Source organism: Saccoglossus kowalevskii, chromosome 8 (assembly GCF_978046115.1).
Source record: "Saccoglossus kowalevskii chromosome 8, keSacKowa6.1, whole genome shotgun sequence".
NCBI lineage: Eukaryota > Metazoa > Hemichordata > Enteropneusta > Harrimaniidae > Saccoglossus > Saccoglossus kowalevskii.
Genome location: NC_140648.1, coordinates 13,407,393 through 13,425,390, shown reverse-complemented (window position 1 = coordinate 13,425,390; position 17,998 = coordinate 13,407,393). Strand labels below are relative to the sequence as shown.

At 35.9% G+C, this 17,998-nt stretch overlaps 1 protein-coding gene and 1 long non-coding RNA gene across 2 annotated transcripts in view; one reads left to right on the top strand and one right to left on the bottom strand.

Moving 5' to 3' along the window:
• Nucleotides 1-24: 24 nt before the first annotated feature.
• LOC100378331 (dynein axonemal heavy chain 3-like) overlaps nucleotides 25-17,998 on the bottom strand; it is a 46,344-nt gene continuing 28,370 nt past the window's right edge. The window contains exons 33-67 of the mRNA XM_085502203.1: nucleotides 17,460-17,621; nucleotides 17,235-17,366; nucleotides 14,891-15,048; nucleotides 14,703-14,783; nucleotides 14,232-14,415; nucleotides 13,480-13,665; nucleotides 12,769-12,995; nucleotides 12,457-12,570; nucleotides 12,111-12,334; nucleotides 11,766-11,890; nucleotides 10,946-11,131; nucleotides 10,622-10,789; nucleotides 10,309-10,442; nucleotides 9,912-10,197; nucleotides 9,649-9,816; nucleotides 9,158-9,375; nucleotides 8,937-9,048; nucleotides 8,424-8,780; nucleotides 8,090-8,291; nucleotides 7,720-7,922; nucleotides 7,175-7,546; nucleotides 6,722-6,883; nucleotides 6,374-6,534; nucleotides 5,903-6,060; nucleotides 5,200-5,769; nucleotides 4,708-4,814; nucleotides 4,301-4,444; nucleotides 4,037-4,200; nucleotides 3,481-3,634; nucleotides 3,253-3,381; nucleotides 2,857-3,122; nucleotides 2,465-2,553; nucleotides 2,137-2,258; nucleotides 1,807-1,896; nucleotides 25-1,422 (exon numbers count right to left, since the gene is read on the bottom strand). Coding sequence (XP_085358329.1) covers nucleotides 1,216-1,422; nucleotides 1,807-1,896; nucleotides 2,137-2,258; nucleotides 2,465-2,553; nucleotides 2,857-3,122; nucleotides 3,253-3,381; nucleotides 3,481-3,634; nucleotides 4,037-4,200; nucleotides 4,301-4,444; nucleotides 4,708-4,814; nucleotides 5,200-5,769; nucleotides 5,903-6,060; nucleotides 6,374-6,534; nucleotides 6,722-6,883; nucleotides 7,175-7,546; nucleotides 7,720-7,922; nucleotides 8,090-8,291; nucleotides 8,424-8,780; nucleotides 8,937-9,048; nucleotides 9,158-9,375; nucleotides 9,649-9,816; nucleotides 9,912-10,197; nucleotides 10,309-10,442; nucleotides 10,622-10,789; nucleotides 10,946-11,131; nucleotides 11,766-11,890; nucleotides 12,111-12,334; nucleotides 12,457-12,570; nucleotides 12,769-12,995; nucleotides 13,480-13,665; nucleotides 14,232-14,415; nucleotides 14,703-14,783; nucleotides 14,891-15,048; nucleotides 17,235-17,366; nucleotides 17,460-17,621 — 6,522 coding nt within the window. The 3' untranslated portion in view covers nucleotides 25-1,215. The remainder of the gene's footprint in view (nucleotides 1,423-1,806; nucleotides 1,897-2,136; nucleotides 2,259-2,464; nucleotides 2,554-2,856; nucleotides 3,123-3,252; nucleotides 3,382-3,480; nucleotides 3,635-4,036; nucleotides 4,201-4,300; nucleotides 4,445-4,707; nucleotides 4,815-5,199; nucleotides 5,770-5,902; nucleotides 6,061-6,373; nucleotides 6,535-6,721; nucleotides 6,884-7,174; nucleotides 7,547-7,719; nucleotides 7,923-8,089; nucleotides 8,292-8,423; nucleotides 8,781-8,936; nucleotides 9,049-9,157; nucleotides 9,376-9,648; nucleotides 9,817-9,911; nucleotides 10,198-10,308; nucleotides 10,443-10,621; nucleotides 10,790-10,945; nucleotides 11,132-11,765; nucleotides 11,891-12,110; nucleotides 12,335-12,456; nucleotides 12,571-12,768; nucleotides 12,996-13,479; nucleotides 13,666-14,231; nucleotides 14,416-14,702; nucleotides 14,784-14,890; nucleotides 15,049-17,234; nucleotides 17,367-17,459; nucleotides 17,622-17,998) is intronic.
• On the top strand, nucleotides 15,324-17,681 carry LOC146739324 (uncharacterized). Its single transcript, XR_014930076.1, has 2 exons — nucleotides 15,324-15,500; nucleotides 17,483-17,681. It is a non-coding gene; the product is annotated as an uncharacterized LOC146739324 (long non-coding RNA).

Sequence of the window (17,998 nt, the reverse complement as noted above, 5' to 3'; positions counted from 1 at the left end):
AATAACCACAATATGCTATGAGGATGAGGTATTTTTCCTTTGGGGTAATTTTAATACATAAAATATTTTGCAGGAAGCGTTTTATACAAAACACAGAACATGAATAGATTACTGGACACATTGGCGGCAACAAAAATCCCCCCCTCAATATTTTGTCCATATGGACAGTAGAACGGCACTGTAGCTTTCAATATGTTCCAACAGGGTGATACAGAATAAATATGCTAATGATATGCAAATAAGTAACTCAATATGCACAACAATGTAATTACATTGTGGGCCAGCCATTTTTATGGAATCTAATTTGTGCATAATCAAACGCATTTTACAACAGTGTTGATACGTTTCAATTATTTATTAAACATCTCAAATAAAAATTCATTAAAAGTTTATACAGAATGGGATGGAATAATTATCACACCTATGGGATATAAAATAACTCTCTTTCCAATGTATAAAGGTTAATCAATTTACAAATTCAATCTATTATACAGTGCTGGTATTTACAATTTTCAAGAAATCCACCCTGAAATGAATGGAATAGTCCACAAAGACAAAGCAATAGACAGTACCATAATAATTAAAAAGGGAATGCACATTTGATGCAATCGTTTAACAACTGTAAATGCCATGAACAGATAATTCTTTGCTTTAAAAACAAAGATGACAAATAAATTTGGCATTTTGTAAATTACTTGAATTACAAGTAGGTGAGTCAGTGGACGGAGAAAGCACTTTTCAAGTTAGTATTACACACTATTGGACGGATTTGATAGGAAACATAAACTGAATTGAACTAATTTCTAATGACTCCAGAGTTGAATCAAATAAATTGGCAAAACCAGGAAATGTTTGTACAAAAAAAAAAAATTCTCATTTCTGAGATGAGAAATGTTTTTGATCAGTTATTTGTAACACCTTACCCAGTCACAAAGTAATTTAATAAAAAAAAACGCTGAATCACCACAACAACGCATGAATAAATAACACCATAGTACAATTAAAAGAATTTGGCACACCACCTGTTGTAAAATATATATAATGTCATGGTGAGGATGCATCCAAAGCACAGCACACAGTATCTGTGAATATTTAAGGCACACTTGATTTAATGTAATATTGACACGCTACAACAAAGCTATTTGGCATCAATTAAACAATTATGGAATGTGTAAACTTTTTTGGCAACTAATTTTGACTGACGAGGACACCCACTTAGTCATCCAGCTGACACAGCATAGCCACTCCTCTGTTAACCCAGTAATTTTGCGGCTTGTCTGACGGGAGTTGCAGGTACAGTACAAAGTTTGTTGAGTGTCCAGTCGTTGACAGAACGCCACGGCGAGCGCTAGTCTTGTATATTGGACAGGTGTATGTAGGCTTGGGTTCAAATTTGCTTACCTCACCCGGTCTTAACCATATCTGTGAAAGGAACTAGAATTAAGGAAAACGCTCGCTTGTACACACTGTATTGAATTTGAAGCAGCAATATCTGTGAGTCTGAACATTTTTTTGTTTAAATATGAATAATTACATTGTTCAAAAATTAAATTTGGACAATTAAATGGGAAACTGAAACCACAGCCAACATTCGGATATGCTGAATTCTCAGCAATTCACACAAATTCGGCCCATCAAAAATTTTGAATAAAGGTAGTCCCACAACACCAATATACAATATCCAATCACTGAGGTGCACAGACAGAAGAAACCCCTGCACAAGGGGAAACATGAGGACACAGACGCCACATACCTTCACCGACTCAAATGCTAGAAGAAAGAAAAGTCATTTTATGCAAAGGATACAATTGGCACAGGATCAAAGAGGATCTTGGGATTGGATTCTCCAAGCACTTTCTTCTCTCTGTCCCATCTACAACCTTCTAAGAACAGGCCCTACAAGACAAATTATCAACATAAAAACTTGCACAACACTGTCATCTTACAATGATCTTAACTCTTCTACACAAAAAATCTGCACAATATTTACTAGATTCAATTAGCAGTCTTATTCACCAGCACTGAAACATGGCCAACATCCACTCATTAACATTCATTAACAACACTTCTCAATTCACCTAATACATGAATCAGCTGATAGTCACATGACGGGTTCTTAGCCAATCGGATACTCACCTGGACAAAGGCTCCATCTTCAGGTTTGTAGTCCATGTCGTCTTCTTGGTCCATGACATCAAACTCAAAACCAAGGAAATCAATGGGAATAGTGTACTTACGGGCGTAGTTTTGGCTTACACCTGGAAAAGAGAGTAAGAGACAAGAAACGCAATGTCAATTAAGTTATCCCATTGATGATGTGATTTGATTTCACAATAAGATAATTTATCAGGGACGTTAAAACAAGCAAATGCTAAGTATTTGTAAAACATCACCCGAAACTCCTCATATAATCTAAACTTTTTGGCTACTCTACAAGAATATACAAACTACACTCAAAACTTACCAGTGAGGAAAGATTGGGTGAAATAGAACCCTGACAACCAGAATACGTTGGGTGCACCGTTCTCGATCCAATCATGGAAGAACTTTAATCTGTAACAGACAGCAAAATAATTACAATGTGTCAATAGTAATGTATCAGCATTTTTTTTTTTTAAATCACAAAGTTTCTTAAATGTTTCCTAAGTCTATTGTATCCTAATGACCTGTTGACCTGTGTGTGTGAAAGAAAATGTACTATTGACCTGAGAAATGACAGATACTCATAAAAAACACTGTACACCTCAAATCAGTATTGAACAAAAATTATGGATTTTATTTTCCATCCATTAACTACATTGATGACAAGAGAGCACATTTTCTGTCAAAACTAAACTCAGAAATGACATCACATACCTTGCAAGGAAGTCAGTGATGTAACTACCCAGTGGCTTTAGTGATGGATACGACTTTGCCATCCACATAGCAGGCACTTTACCAATCAACATGCTATCAAAGACATCTTCAAGTTCTGATGACATCACCACTAAACCTTTAATGGCTTTCTGTAAGTTTTGTAAACTTATTCGGATCACACTGATCAATCTGTTAAATCGAATCAGCTCTTGCCTCAACACAGTGTTCATGGATTCGTTGTACACCACTGGATACTTTCTTATAATCTGTAGGTATGAAATAAATATTAAGTTTTCTCTGTCAATTAATTAGTTTCCCCTCTTAATAAATATATTACACTCACCAATCTTACATAACGCATGTGATAACATAATGACCATTCACTGCAAGACTTACCATAGCAATATCAAAATCAGGCGGTATTTTAGATAAGATGTCAGCTGATAGGTCTTCAATGATTTCCTGGGAGGATTTACCTCCTCCTCCCGACTGCCTTGGCAACATCAATAAAATACTGTCAAACAGCTATTAATAAAATTAAAGAAAACACAATGAAGTTTAATTATGTTAAAGAAATTATGTCATATTTCATGTTGTCAATAAGGAAGAGTACCAAGATTTTACCGTCTGTGTTTCTTGATTATCTTTAGTGATGTCTGCATTCTCATGTAGTCCAAATACTTCTGGATGCGGTATAATTGGTAATGATCTTATATAGTCAATGTAACTCTGATGATTCCCGTGGACTGGAACGTAGTAGTCGCCACTCGCAGATAATCTATACATTGATGGAACAAACAAACAGCATTATTAAAGAGGCCCAATTCCATGGTTCAAGTTCAAGCAACATCTTCATACAAGAAAGCTATCCCAGCATTCAAATACTTCTATTACATATATCACTGCAGCTTTTCCCCAAATTTGACAAATTAACAATTGAATCTATATGAACCATGAAATGGTGATATAAAAATATGGAACAATAATTGATGATACATGTATATACAGAAATAATGTACAATTCCTACATCAATATCAACCATGATTAAACTGGGCAAAACAAAATAATTTGTGCTGTGCTATGTATAGCAATATTAATGTCTGAATAAATTGAACATGACAGCTTTAATTGAAAAGTACCTGTAGTAAATATAATGACTTTGTGAACACAACGACTCACTTGTATTTATCTGTGTTGACCAAGTCCATGACATAGAACTGATCCAGTAATGATATCAGCAATCGTCTGTCTTTATCATCAGTGACTCTGCCACCGTAGTTACATTCACCAGTCAGGTACAAAAGGGCATCCATGGGAACTTCAGCATAGTCATTGATGAACATCTACAAGAAACAAAATAATTGTGAATAAAGTAATTATCAACATCTATCTGTAATAATACTATATGAGAACTGTTGAGTCAATAACACTCTGATGTCTTACCACAAGTTGTTTCATACTGATTCTTAAGTCAGATTCGTTGAATTCATACGGAATATTCCAGCCCAATGGACCAAATTTTCTTCTCTCTTGAACCAATGCATGGAAGAAGCATAACCCAAACAACATCTTCTGCCATACCTCTGGCTGCAAGACAAAGACAATAATAATAATGGTTTGAATATGTGACAGTGGTATTATTTTTAAAATTCGAATTAAACGATTTACGTAATATGTGTATGTGAATATAAAATAACATGTCGAGAATTCTTTATAATTTGCATACATCACATAGAAAGACCAGCAAGGCTACACAACTGAAAGACAACGCCCTATCTGATTGGACAATAAGTCATCACATATTATGAATTGACCAATAGGTACTAGTGTCACATTAATATTCACTCTACCTTATTGCAACTTGAAAAGAATTCATTATCAGATATGGGATCATTAAGATAAGATCGCAGTAGATTAGCCCTCAATCCTTTGGGCGGTTCATTGGTCATCTTTACACCTAAACAAAAGACACAAATAAACATTACATTCACACTTGCTCTAAAACATTCCAACTCGTGGAAAAGTTTGTGATCAAATAATTCACTGTGTTTGAATATAGAACACTTGTATGATTTAATATTACACCATTTTTATAATTTCTTTGCTCAAAATCAGACTTCATTTTAAATCTGTATCCCATTTGGAAATTGTTGTGTAAACATCATTGGTAATGTTCTTAGGAATACTGCAATGTCTGATAGGGAGATAGCAGTTTTCCTGATCTGTTTAAATGCCTAATTAAACACAATAACCCATCATAGAATGTAGAAATCAAAGAACTTGTAACTAGACTATTACCAAGGTGCCTAACTGTGGGACACAGGTGTAAAGGTAAAACTTGCCATTTTGTAAAATTGACACTGGAAAGTCTTCTGAGGGATAACTAGTCAGCCAGAGACGGAAGTCAGTATGAGTGTTCTCTGGAATGATCACTTCCTCACAGATCTTTTCTAACTTTGACATCCAGCTGGTAGCCAAGTGACAGTTCTGTAGCACCACCCACGTTCCATCAACCAAGGCTTTGTCAATCATCTTGGATGCAATTGGACCTTGACCCTGTCCAAGCGAGATTGTCTGGATGCGATTTCCTCCTTGATTTTGGTCTTCGGCAAACTTCAAAAGCCCAGCCATGGGATCAGCACCAGGAGACAGAACAAAGATGAGAGGGGCGCAGCAGTTGGAGTCGGCAAAGCTCCCAGCTAGGTCAAAAGTTGGAGGCTCAATGAAACTCTGGCCCATGTTATTCACGATAAATTCCTGGACAGCTGGCACTATTTTGTCCGGTCTCAGGCAGCGGAGAACCGTCATTTTATCAAGGCCATCTATTGTATCCCAAGGCGCAGGATACTTAGCAATGTGTGGGTTGAGGTCATCATACACTTTCTTCCATGCATCTGTATTCTCTTGGAAGCCTGTATTCATTAAAATAAATATCACATTAACAACTAAATTGAATATAAAGAAATCTTCAGAAATTTGGGTATGAATATGCATATGGCATTTTTAAATATACCGACACTGTTGCTGCAGAAATGGAAAACTTACTATCCATAAATCCATTCAGAGCTGAAAGATTAGAGACTCTGACTATCTCCGACCACAACTTGTCTGTCAGCCAATCAGAACAAGGGTTTGGATGGGGATTATCTAAAGCCACTCCACCAGTTAACAGGAATCTCCATGTTTCATCATCTACTTTACCACTGAAAGAGATAACACAATGAAATATATCAGAAAACAATCTAAATATGATCATGCTGACATCTACTCAATGATGAGGAAAATATGAGCAATGATGATAATGAATGGATCTTGAACACTGGCTTTGACCTTCCCATTGAGTTGGTTGCATACCTACCATATAGAAGTTAACCCTCTTGGTAATGCTGCTGAAATGAAATATACCAGCCACAAAATTCATGCTCACTTTCATTTCAAATTCCAATACACAGACCATAATACATATATATGCTACTAATTAACATTCAACATACGAATCATAAATCATATACTTACTTTCCTTTCAAGATTCCAATGCAGAGCACAAATGAAAAGAGAAGTTTGTCTTTCTCAAACAAGGATCTACAAACGTTCCTGTAAATACTGTCTGTGAAGTGTTCATTCAGGTTTTCTATTCGCTCCTCAAGTTCTGACGACTTCTTACTGTTAATAATGGACTGAAAACAAAAAGAACAAACATCAGCACATTGTAATAATTAGCTTATAGGTGATAATTAGCAGCCCATTACTAATATCTTTAATTAGTCAGGATGGAGGTTTGCTGAAATAACATATCAACTACAGGTTTAGACTAAATATAAAACACTGACAATTTGTCTACAGCAATATGGAATGTATTTTTACCTGTAAGTAGAGGTTGATAAACCATGTGAGGGAATACTGGTACATTGGTTCAATGTTTGCCAAGTCAGATATACAGAAGAACAGTATAGCAGAATGCACAGCTACTGGTTCATACCCGTTACGGGTAGCATCAATCTCTGCTTCTGTGGCAGTCGCAATTTCCTGTATAGAAAGAAACAAACCAGTGATTACAGAGATGACAGTCTTTAATTCAAGATTGTGATTGTTTGATATAGTAATTAATTAATATAAAGACTTTGATGTCAATACCACAAAGTATACTCAAACGTCTATAATATATGTTAGCGTTCAAAGTGATCGCAGTGCTGTACTGTTTCTTTTTTTCATACTTTGAAGTATTTCCTAGAATACCATAAGACTAGACAGAATACAGTGATGAGCGTCCCATTCCTGAAACCAACAGCTACATTAAAAGTACTTTGTTGTGTTTACCTGTTTGGCGCTGATTTCCTCAGACAATGTCTTGGAAGAAGACAAGACCTGAATCGCAGTCTCATCTTCCAAGATATTCCCCTCGGACGATGACAAGACCTCTAAGATCTTGTCCTCAATTTCCTTGAGTTGTTTCTTGTTGGCAGCACTCTCCAGAATCAACTGGTTCTTCTTCTCTTCCAACTCCGGCTTTTCCTTGGCAGCGACAATTCCGAGCAACTGGTCTTGGAGACCCAGTGGAGTGATCATGAAATTCAGCAAGGTCACTTTAACAGAGATCTCAGGCAGGTAGTGGGGATTTCTCAGCCGTGTGGTAATATAGAATTTGAAGTCATGCGAATATTCAATTAGGTTTTCACCAAGACGTAAATACTAATTAAAAAAAAGACAAATAATGTTTTTAATTCTGCTACAGTTGGCTGCATTCTTGCTGTATCATCTGACACAAAGGTGCTGTAAAATTCCATTTAGGAATTAGACATTATCATATAGGAATTACAATCAGTCAAGTGACTTCACTAACAACTCATTAACAGTCTACCCACCTCCACACCCTGCTGTTTGAAGGTCTGTTTCAGCAACACAGGTTCCAAGATCGGATCCAACTCTTCACCAACATTTTCAAGCAATACTGGCGTACCAAACTGGATGGAGTTTTCCAAGGTTCTCACATAGTTGGCATCAGAAAGTTTGATGATGGAAAGTTTGTTGACCTTCTCCATGTTTTTCACCCATTTATTTGCCTGGCCTGAAATCCAATTTAAAACAGTTTTATTTAAAGTGGAAACAGTGATGTTCAGGTTCAGAAAAGTTTTCAAAACCCTGGCTCCTTGATCAGATAAAAGTCGAGCATAAAAATGTATTTTACAGGTTCCCTTTTTTTCGCACAGGATTCAGTTTAAGACAGGACCTTACCTTGTGGATCTATCATGAGGGGCCATCTTCTTGCATTATCCACAATAATACCATTGTCAATGGAGAAAGAATCCACAGGAAGACCAGCAATCTGCCAGGCACGGATCTTAACAGGCACACCCAGGGTTGAGTTCAGAGAAAATACATCAGAACAGGGAATCTTCATTTTTTGACACAATTCAAGCCACTCTGCTGTGGCTTTCTAAAAAAAAAAAATAAATAGATCATAGAGTTATTATGTATCTGACAACAAACCTAGTTAATTTTAACACTTTTATATTCAAATTTTAAAAAGTAATTGTCTGTATTTAATAATATTATCAAGAAAACAAACCTGTCTGTAATCAACTGTAAATGCTCCTAAATAAGCTACCACGCCTGCTGACAATAACACATCACCGGTGATATTGATGTAAAGTTCACCAAGTGATTTAGCCGCTGCACTCCAGCGTTCTTTCTCACCGCCAAGACCACCAATAAGTTTTTCAGCACGAACCAATTTCTGAGAACAGATCTCAATGTTGCGCTCCAACTCTGCCTTCTTTACCATCATTGCATCAAATTCTGCATTCAAGGCATCCAGTTTATCGGTGATTTCCTTCAGCTGGGCTCTCTTGTCATTCAATTTTTCCATCTGCACGGCTAGTTCACCCTCAGCTTCTGCCAACTTAGCTTTCTTTGGAGCTACAATCTATGAGAAGTGTAACACAAAGTTAACACCATGGCATCTTTGAAATTATTAGGAGTGATGTTCAATCAAGTCAGCATCATGCTACGCAAGGAATTAGCAATATAACATAGTTAGCGAAATCGTACAAAAGTTGTAATTTCAGTGATGATAACTAACCTTTGCCACTCTATCGTAGACATCCATCGCTCTCACCCATTTACAGAGACCTTCACATGCCATAGATACATTACGGATTGATGTAGGATCAAACTCAGGATTAGGAATATAACTGAAAATACAAAAATAATGAATGAATAAGAATATTAAGAAAATTTATAAAAGAATGAATCGTTTTAATGTTTCAATTGGGTAGCAAAATAATAGTAATTGTAACTTACTTTGCTCTGATTTTCTTGATGTAAGCTGGCGGAATGTTATCTTTGTCATAAACCTTCAGACTTTCTAAGAATTTCATGTCACCGAGCACTTTCTGAGATGGGCCCCAAAAGTCTTCAATCATCTTGCCAGATCCAGATGGATCCGGTTTTCGCTCTGGTTTGACACCTTTCATGATACAAATAGCTTCCATCACCAGTTTCACACCAGATGGCGGATTCTGTAATGGACAAGAAAAAAAAACATAAAACGATTTGATAGGACAAAACTTATATATTTCAGCTCAACAAATTAAATGAAAAATTAACAACATCACACTGCGTTTTTAAAGTTTATTTTGAGTGAGATAAAATTGTAGCCACCAAAAGATATTCAGGTTTACCTATATTTTGTGTAAGGTAACAAAAGTAAAATTAAACAGCTTTTCTTTTTTCAGCCTTGAAAGATATATATTTATAGGAATCCATCCATGTTGTATTGCGCATTGACTTACTTTCATACTTTTCACCATGGAGATGTCATTGGGCTTGAGTGTATTGAGGGCAGATATGGCTGCCTCTAAAGCAGGTATTGCTTCTGCTAAATCCCCTTCACATTCTTCCTTAATTCCCTGGGCTACTCCAGCAGCTTCGTTAGCGACGGCTTCATCGGCTGCCACGATCTGTGAGAGAAATACAGTTTTTATTTGCAGTGAAAAACTTTGGTATTACCATTTACCAAAATAATGCTAATTTTATATCACTTTAATTTTCTCACCTCTTTTTTGGCTTCAACCTCCACAGTGTCCTGTTCTATTACCACCATCAGCTTCTCTGTCTCCTCTGAGGTCTTTATCAACTGCGGTTGGAGGTCAGTCAGCTCTTGCTGCATCACGGACACCTGAGATGCAGCGAAAGCCAGCTTATCAAGACCAGTGAGGTAGCGGTCTCTCAAGGTTATAACCTCTTTTCGTTTGATGGAGAGTAGCAATTTGAAGGTCAAGATCAACTCTAAGTAGGAGGTTGGGGTGACATAGTTGTGTCGCTGCAGAGTTTCAAAAAATCTGTAAGGAGTAAAATATTTAAAAGTAAGCGTAAATAATAAGGTATTTTTGATGAGAGAGAGCGATGAATGTTGGAAGCTAATGGAAAATTTAGATACTCCCGGTACTTACAACTCTGACAGCTTGCGAACACTTTCGTGAAAGTGTTTACACATGGCTACTGATGCCTTCCGTATGTCATCATCAAGGTCAATTTCTTCTAAAAATTTATTGGCCACCATCTCTAAAGCATCTTGTGGCCAAGCCTGCAAGAATTGAGAACATGATTTAATTGCATGAAAGGTACAGGTCACAGAATGAAATCGACAAAACAGCCACACGACAATCATCTGTCGTTGCTTTCCATTTCTTTCCTGTATACAGTAACGTTTCAGTACATAATATGAACAAATATTCAATTTAATAAAGCAAAGCCCCAATTTACCTGGAACCAGTCAATGGTGCAGCAGTTGATCAAAGACGGGAATTGACGTAACCTGTTACGGAATGCATCACCAATCGGTGAGAATGCCAACACAACGTGGAGATGAGCTCTGACTCGCTCAATGAAAAAATTGTACATTGCTAAAGGTGTGGCATCAATCTTTTTACCCTAAGTGGAGAAAAGAAGAAATTGTGAATTATGTAAATAAGGCTCATCAAATATGCAAACTAACCACATATGTCAGTTAAAGCTGGACAGGTGAAAAACAAATTACTATTTACAACGACACCATCATCATGATTACGAATTTAAATTTGTACAAACCTCATTCCTGGCTACAGTCTGCATTTTCTCAATAATTTCTGCTTTCTCATCAGCAGGGAATAAATTAGGAATATCAGCAGTGTTCAAAATCATATTGATGTCTTCAACAAAAGATTCATCTTTTATCTGATTATCGCTGAACAAAAACACAGTCTGTTTACCTTCAGCACCAGTCTTCACCATCAACTGTATTGACAAATCAAAACAAATGAAACAAGTCATTGTCAATGACACGTCCCCGTTCCGTTCATATTTGAGTGACATATACATTCAAAGCAGATCATGACCGAAATGCACCTGCATATGTACAACACATTGTGCTAAATCTGAACAAAATCCATCCATGCATGACTGAGATCCGGTTCTGGAATTGTGAAAATACGTGATTTTGATGCATTTTCGGCCTTAAAATGGCCGCTATTCGGCTATCGTTAATTGGATCATGAAAAAAATGCATGTGCATATGTCCCATATAATGTGTGATGTATGAGTGAAGTTTGAACTTAATCGGTCCATGCATGTTCGAGATACAGGTGATCAAGGACGCACGGACGCACGGACACACGGACACACACAGGGCAAAACATAAGTCCCCGTTTTCGGACTGCGTCCGAACGAGGACTAAATATTCAATTAGTAAAATTCCACCATTGTTCGCATTGTGATAATTTTTATAAATATCAGGTATGTATATATCTGCATTGTCAAATGTCAACATGTGGTAACATGCTTGCCAAACCTCAAGTTTGCAGTGCCTTGCAGAGAAACTACTAAGCTGTGAACGTCACTTTCAAATAACTGCTGTGACTCAATATTTTACCTTTTTGATGTCTTCTCTCCATTCAGAGTGTGTATAATTCTTGGTAATTTCAATCTGAAACAAGTCATAGTCGGCCATGAAAGTGGCCAGCTTAGTGGCACTCTGTCTGCCACTACCACCAATACCTGCAATGATAGAAATAAAAACAATGAAGAAAACATTTTTAATTTAAAGAAATTATGTCAAACTTGATTTGAGCTATTAATTTAGCCCTGATCTAATAAAAAAACTAGCTCTGCATACATGGTAAAACTTGTGTAAAAATCAGATAGATGTCTTGCACACTTAGAGTATATCAAATTTAAAAGTGTAGCGTAGTGTATTTACCGCATAAAGTCAACTTACCTATCAACAGCGCATGTCCATTGTCCTGTTTGAGCACACGACTCACACGAGATATGTGCTCAATTGCAAATTTAAACATGACCAGAGACATTGGTGTTTTACTCATAGCATTGTACTCATCCAGATAGTGCTCCATCACTGTGGTCAACTCCTTGATGTCCACGACCTCATCATAGATTTTGGTGTCGGAATCTGGATTCATATAGTCACCAAAAAATAAACTCCTGAAATCAAGAAAGGTTTGTAAATCTGCATGAGATTCGGGATTTTGAGTGAATTATACAAGAAAGTAAACAGCTTCCATGTAGGATTGATTCATGCACACCACGAGGTAACATGTACTCACCTAATGTTGTCATCTATGACTTTCCCACTCGGTGAGAGATGACTGAGTATCTTGTCAATGCTAACTTTGAAGTGTGACTGTGTCATCTCCTTTATAATGTCAAAGAAGGTTTCCCTACAAAATACAAAGACAGAAACATTAGTATTGATGGCATACATTATGTAGACTGTTGAAATATAATGCATAATTGTAATAATCTGTTTAAGGCAGATGCTGCACAAAGCTAGTGATGACTTCTCCTCACACAAGTTACCGAATTATTCAAGAATAGACAAAAAACAAATCACTTCACAAAGATTTACACATTCTCACCTGTCTTTCTCATCAATCAGACGGTCATAAAACACCCTGTAGACTTCATGGATCCAGAGACGAGTCAATTTATCACCCTCAGTTAAGTGGGTATGGGGCATTAGTAAAACACCGCGGATCACACGGGCAAAGTCTCGAAGATTGAACACATAGTGAGATTTTGTCGGTGTTGGTAAGAAGTTATCTACTGCACTTTTGTAGACAGCCATAGTGGCTTGTACTAGGATCTGAAAGTAAAAGAAAAGTGTAAGCTGATTTGCAGGGAATGTGAGAATGTGATTGTCAAAGTAAATGGCATAAAAAAAAAACAGTGAAAAAGTTTGTACATCATTAGGCGAAAATAAAGATCTGTATCTGGTTCAATTTTTTTTTTAAATGATGTGGTGATGCAATTTTTTTTCTATGAAACATCAAGAAAGTAGATCTGCACATGCATGAACAAGATATTGTGATAACAGTAACATATTTCTTTGTTTTTTCTCCTTTGTTTCAAATCTTATTGTTGTTTTGCCTTATCATGTTTACTATCATCTAAAGTCATTTTTAAATGTTAGGTAAATTGATGTTCTTCTGTATACTAGTACGTCATCAATTCATCAAAAAGCATTTTCTTTTGCTACATGAAAGAATTGAAAGTTTGCAAAAGTAACAGATATTTAAAAGTGAAAAATGAAGCTTAATAAAAAAAGTTTTAAACAAGAGAGAACTTACCTTGCCAAGTCTAACAAATGAACCTTCAAATCCTTTGCCAAAATGCCAATCCACAATAGAGCTGAATATTTTCGTCATTGTTGTGTCATCAAATGAGTCTATAGATACGATATTCATATGTCGTGTGAATCGACTCGTTATATCATTTCTACCACCACCGGGTGGTCCCATGGCAGACACAAGTAGCTGGTGAAACAAACAGAAAACCATATATTATTTGAGAATTATTAGAAGGAGTTACCGTAGTCATGTGCCAATGCTCCTTCAACGCTAATGTACCTCCCTCCTCCCTAGAAAGAGAAACTGATAAATCATATAGCTACCAAGATCCAAGTTCACTACCGGTATCTAGTATGAGTATATAGTTTGATCTATTGGATCGACAACTAAGCCTTTGAATAAAGTATTTAAAGTTGTGATGTCATTGAAATAATTTCTCAAGGAATTTGTTCATGTAATAAATTTCCTAAATTTCTATATTGCCCGTAACTCAAAGTTATGTTAACTGTTAATTGAACATTGAGTTACAATTTAGGTGTGGTTTCACAGAAGTAGGCGTGGTCTCTAAAATATTTTTTGTAACACGCTGTATTCACCATTCCATCATTTCTATTTCTAGTAAGATCTTGTACATTATTTGTGAAAATACTATAATTGCAAATCTGATCAGTGTCAAAATGCAACTAAAATGAGGATCTACTACATAACTGAGTAACAATACAAATCGATGTACAGTAGATATGAACACTTACTACATCTGTTAGTTCTAGTTTTGTGGTGTCCTTCTTGTCATACCAATGACCATGATCCACCCACTGACGCAGTAATTCGATCGGTGGCTGCGCTCCATATTTCTCCTTCGCGGGCATGTTCAAATCATCCACAAATAGGATACATTTCTTACCCATTGGTGGTCCATATACACCCTTACGACGTCTGGCAACAAAGACAACAATCAAGGTGTTAGAGACAAAGTGGTGTTATAGATTTTTACGCAGAGGACCATTGAAGGTTATGTTACCATACATGAAACAAACCAAAATTAATCCGAAAACTTTAAGAAAGCCATAAATCAAAATATTATACAGCCACCATGAAATAAGTTGTGAAAAAATTTCTTTAAAAGTTAAAACGTCATAATATTGGTCCCATACGATACACACAACAAATAAAAAATTGTAATTTTTGTAACAGAATTGGGATAGAAAGTAATGTTTTCTTACCTGTCTAGTTTAGACATTATAATATCTTGACTTTGACTGGCTGATGTACGTGCTGAGAAGTTCACCATGTTGGGGATATACCTGACAGGAGAAATCACATATAATGAAGTCATCACAATGTTATTACAAGACTATTCATAATATTCATAACGATTCATAATATCATCTCTCAAAGACAAGATACTTACAAGTCTTTCGGTAAGCTGACCAGGTACGCGTTGATAATGGCTGATTTACCAGTACCAGTAGGGCCAACAAACAAAAGCGGCACCTCATGATCCAGATACGTCTTCATGAAGAATGTCTGCCTTGCCGTCTCATTGGTTGGGATGATCAAGTCACTCACCTAGATTGAGTAAAAAATCCATATAAGGGATGGCAAGAGTGATAACTTATGACCTTTCAACTTTGACCCGCTACAGAGTACAAAACCCTTTCCTTACAGCTAAAAGACATACATGTAATAGCATTCTCCATGCACAATTCCACATACAGGACAGGGTTTTGTAATTTTTTTCATGAGCCAAATCTAATCCATAGCGGTAATTTGGATATGACCTCCAAACCAAAGTCAAGTGTCAGGCATGGTCAAAGGTGAAAGGTAACATACAGTACAGAGTGCTGTAAATAGAAAGGGCATTAACATGATCTACATGTGATTCTGTACATTACCAGGACTGAGATACATGCAATAAGAAAGGGTTGACCTTTAACCCTGGGATACCATGGCAACCACCATGCAGACTTTATCTCTAAAAAGGGGAAGTGAGTGAATGAATAGATTGTGAAATGACAAAGGTATAACTATCTACATGAATTGGGGTTTATTTAATTGTAAATGTTTTAAAAATTAAATTATGTTATTTTATCACTATGTCAGTCGTTTCACAGAGAAAAATCAAAACAATGCATGTTAACACTTTGTTTTATTAAAAACAAAATTAAATAAAAAACAGGTTGTGAAACATCTTTGTGTTCATCATACCCAGTAGAAACATGCATTCAATTTTCAGTCTGTGAAACGACTGATATGACACATAATTTAAGTTAGTACTTGGTTGAAAGTGTGAATTAATATGAAGTGAAACTTTAGTTTTATACTTTAAGTTTACTTTCAAAAAAAAAAAAAATTTCTATTTTGCTGTTTTCTCTACTAACTGATATGTTAACTTGAAACGAGGTACTCTGACCAGGTCGTGGTAAACCTTGGTATGGTAGACCAACTGGGAAGTTGTTCTGTGGCAGAACCAAAGTAGAGGTTAAACAAACCACACATTGAGGTTAAGCAAAGAGAGAGAAAAAAAAAAACAAATTCATAAGTTAATGTTAATATGCAAGCGCACACACACACACACACACACAAAACAGTTAGCATTAAAAAAACTGAACCCTCCCACTGCTGTTATTATATCCGGATCAAGATACTAAACCAGTTACCGTAGTCAGATTCACTAACTGGTTAAACCAGTTTAATCAGGTTAAATTGTTTGTTAGTCTGTGATAAAACAATAAACAGCAGAGGAAGGATGACAATATATATATTTTTTTTATCATAATACCCACATGCCGTACTTGCTCTATTTAGAAGCACATCTCTAATTGAAGAGCACATAAACCAAAAATTGCATTTATTATATACTTGCTATTAAAATATGACTAGATTGTTGACAAACATCTCATTTATGTAAGCGCATTTAATGGAGAAAATATGATACTGACACAGATGTTGAAACATACACAATGAAATTAACACTTAAGGTGAAAAGTACAGCAAAGGAGTATTCAGAGTTATGGATTTTATAAACATGGAGTTTATTTAGTATAGTGGAAAAAAGGGGTCTGTTTAAGTTATACGGAATAAGGAGTAGGAATTACATAATGTAGACTAGGAAGTTCATAGTTGTTGTTCCTATTATGCGTAACAAAGGGCAAGGTCCTACATGAGATAGAGTTTTTCCAGGCAGGGTTGTTACACTGAATTTATTACTGTAAAATCTGTATTAGAAGCAGTTTCTCTGATAGGAGCCACACCCATATCATTAGAACAATTGAAAATCACAAATTCACCACTTCTCATATGTGTAGATGCTCTAATAGAAGCCACATTCATTCTGTTGCATTAAACCATTTCAATAGAAGCATGGCTTCTAATACAGATTTGTCATTAGTAGGATTTGAGGTATCAGCTAAAACAGGGTAGGTAGGATGTTTGCATATTAAATAGAATAGGATATTTTATATATTATTATATAAATATAAAGGGATAAATATAATGAAGCAGGCGTAAATCAATGCATTCTGTTGTCAGCTCATGTACGCACAACTCAAAACACAACCCACAGCAAAACCAAACAAGGTTATGTGTTCATAGGTTTAACAATGCCCAAACATGCTCCAACATCACAGCAAAGTAAATACTGCCCCCTACAACAAAAGACATCCTTCTGGTGGTGGCAAATAGTTAGTTTCACATTAGTTTTTTATAGCATTGCCTACTTCAGCCAATTTCTTAAGCCATACTTTTGCACTTACCTTTGCCTTGGCTGGAATTTCTAATTTTCCCACCCCCCTCTCAATATAGTCAATCCAGTCTGCCCACTGACCACTGGCGTGTTTGTAGAAATAAAAATCATAGACGGTACCACGTTCTGGGAATGAATTGCTCTGGAAAATACAAAATATTTTTCAGAATTCAGGATTTGTTATTCAATATTTCGGATAAATTATTTAAAATCAATTTACAACAAATTTATTTACCTTTGTAATCTTGATACTCTTAGGTTTTGGGTGTTCCTGGACTGTGCCACTGATAAGAGTTCTGAAGTACTGATCAAACTTGATTCTTCCATTACCGTCCACAGTACCACCAATGGTCCAGACGAGTGAAAAGAGAAACAAACCCTGCAGCCACAATGTAATCTGAAAAGGTGGAGATAAAGAAAAAAATAAATAGAAATTCAACAACAAAATGTTAAGAAATACCATGATTTGAATGTGATTTTACCCAAAAAAAATGCACATGCAGCAATGCTTTGTATAACAAGCTTTCTGATTTGTTAATAACCAGTCACATGCACAAAGTGCATTCTATTTCAACCAATGGGGATACTGGGAAGAAATAATGATAAAAGGCAACTGCACACAAGGAATCTCTTCACATTTGTGTATATAAGTTCCAATAATCCATTTATAAAAAAATTTAATTAAAAAATTACTTAAAAATTGCATCTTATAAGTATAAAGCAAGCCAATAGAAAAAAAACAAACAAACAGAAAGTTGCAGAGAAGTAAGTATA